This window comes from Galeopterus variegatus, unplaced genomic scaffold, assembly GCF_000696425.1.
Source record: "Galeopterus variegatus unplaced genomic scaffold, G_variegatus-3.0.2 Scaffold4824, whole genome shotgun sequence".
Taxonomy (NCBI): domain Eukaryota; kingdom Metazoa; phylum Chordata; class Mammalia; order Dermoptera; family Cynocephalidae; genus Galeopterus; species Galeopterus variegatus.
The window spans coordinates 161,008-162,836 of record NW_007730935.1 but is presented as its reverse complement, the minus strand read 5'-3'; the positions used below and the strand labels follow the sequence as shown (position 1 = coordinate 162,836).

The window sequence follows — 1,829 nt, the reverse complement described above, 5'->3', positions numbered from 1 at the left end:
TCCCGGGGCCTGGCCCCGCAGGCCTGTTTAGGACACAGGCGATAGATGATGATTCCAGCCAGGAGGTCCCCCTTGGGGTCCTGCCAGCACTCTCAGAGGGTCCTTGCCGGCCCCTCACCCCCTGAGCCCCAGTCCCCCCCCACCCCAGAGCCTATGTGTCCCTCTTCATGCGGCACCTGTGTGAGCCGGGGGCGGACGGCGCAGAGACCTTTGCAGACGGCGTGCCTCGGGAGGGCCTGTCCAGGCAGCACGTGCTCACGCGCATTGGGGTCATGTCACTAGTTAGGAAGAAGGTGGGTGAGTAAGCCTCTGCGGGGCCCTTCCTGGCGGCCACCCAGGGCCCTGGCGCTGCCCCTGGGGGTTCAGCAGAGAGAGGGCAAGGGCCTGGCTCAGGTCACACAGCTGCCCAGGGTCTGAGCCAGGCCAGAGGGACTGACCTGGAAAGCCTTCTGGGCGAGGGGGTTGGGGGCGATGTGGAGGCCAGGATGGCAGATCCCAGGATGGAGGACTCACAGGGAGACAATCAGGGGAACTGGCAGGGGAGTTTGTGGTCAGGAGTGCATCTGGCTTGGCCCAACTTGGGTGGAGGCATCAGCCACCCCAAGCCTGTGACACCCCCAGCCCCACTGGCCACCCTGAGACCTTTAGGGCTGAGCTGCAAGCACGGCCCTCCCTCCCTCCCGCCACCTCAGGTTCAGGAGTTCGAGCACGTCAATGGGAAGCACAGCACCCCGGACTTGATTCCTGAGGCGCACGAGGGCAAGAAGCCGGGCGAGGTCATCTCCTCGGACCCCAACACTCCGGTGCCCGCCAGCCCCGCCCACCTCCCGCCAGCCCCGCTGGGCCTGTCAGGTAGGGGTCCAGGCAAGTGGGGAGGGCACCTGGGTCATGGGAGGTGGCAAGGCCACAGTAACCCCGAGTCCTTGCAACCCACAAAACATGGCCTCTCTTCACCCCTAAAATTCTGTCTGCTGAAGTGTTGTTCTTTCAATAGTTTTTCTTTCAAGTAACAGTTTTGAGATAGAATTAATATACATACTGTAAAAGTCACTCGTTTAAACTGTGCTGTTTGGCAGTTTCTAGAATCTTCACAGGGCTGTGCAACCATTGCTGCTATCTAGTGCTGAGGCATGTTCATCACTCTGGAAAGAAACCCTGTCCCATTAGCCGTCCCTGTTTCTCCCTCTTGCCAGCCCTAGACAGCCTCTAACCTGCTTCCTGTCCCTACGGATTTTCCTATTCCAGACATTTCATGTACTGTAACTGGAATCATACGCTATGTGTCTCTCATGTCTGGCTTCTGTCGCTGAGCCTAATGTTTCGTGGTTCAGCCACACTGTAGCGTGTGTCACTTTTTCCTTACTCCTTACGGCTGGATAACATTTCATTGTATGGATTTTCCACATTTTGTTTATCCGTTTTCCTGTTGATGGATTTTGGTTTGTTTCTGCTTTTTGGCTATTGTGAATACTGCTGCTAGGAACATTCGTGTTTTAAGTTTTTGTGTAGACAGAGGCATTCGGATCTCTTGAGTATGTACCTAGGAATGGAATTGCTGGGTCATATGATAACTGTTTCACCTTTTGAGGAATTACCAGGCTGTTTTCCAAAACGGCCGCACCATTTAACACCCCTGTGTGAGGCTTCTGGTTTCTCCAAATCCTCATCAGTGCTTGCTGTCTGACTTGTTGATTCTAGCCTTTGCAGTGAGTGTGACATGGGAGCTCACTGTGGTTTTGGTTTGCATTTCCCTGATGCTGAAGATATTTCGGGTGCTTACTGGCTGTATGTCTTCTTTTTTTTTTTTTTTTTTTTTTTTTTTTTTTGGG

At 54.3% G+C, this 1,829-nt stretch overlaps 1 protein-coding gene across 1 annotated transcript in view; it reads left to right on the top strand.

Moving 5' to 3' along the window:
- The window catches only part of LOC103603846 (chromodomain-helicase-DNA-binding protein 5-like), a 23,104-nt gene that overhangs the window by 9,765 nt on the left and 11,510 nt on the right, over positions 1–1,829 (top strand). Inside the window, exons 10-11 of the mRNA XM_008588436.1 lie at positions 149–293; positions 693–852. Of these exons, the coding sequence (XP_008586658.1) occupies positions 149–293; positions 693–852 (305 nt within the window). The remainder of the gene's footprint in view (positions 1–148; positions 294–692; positions 853–1,829) is intronic.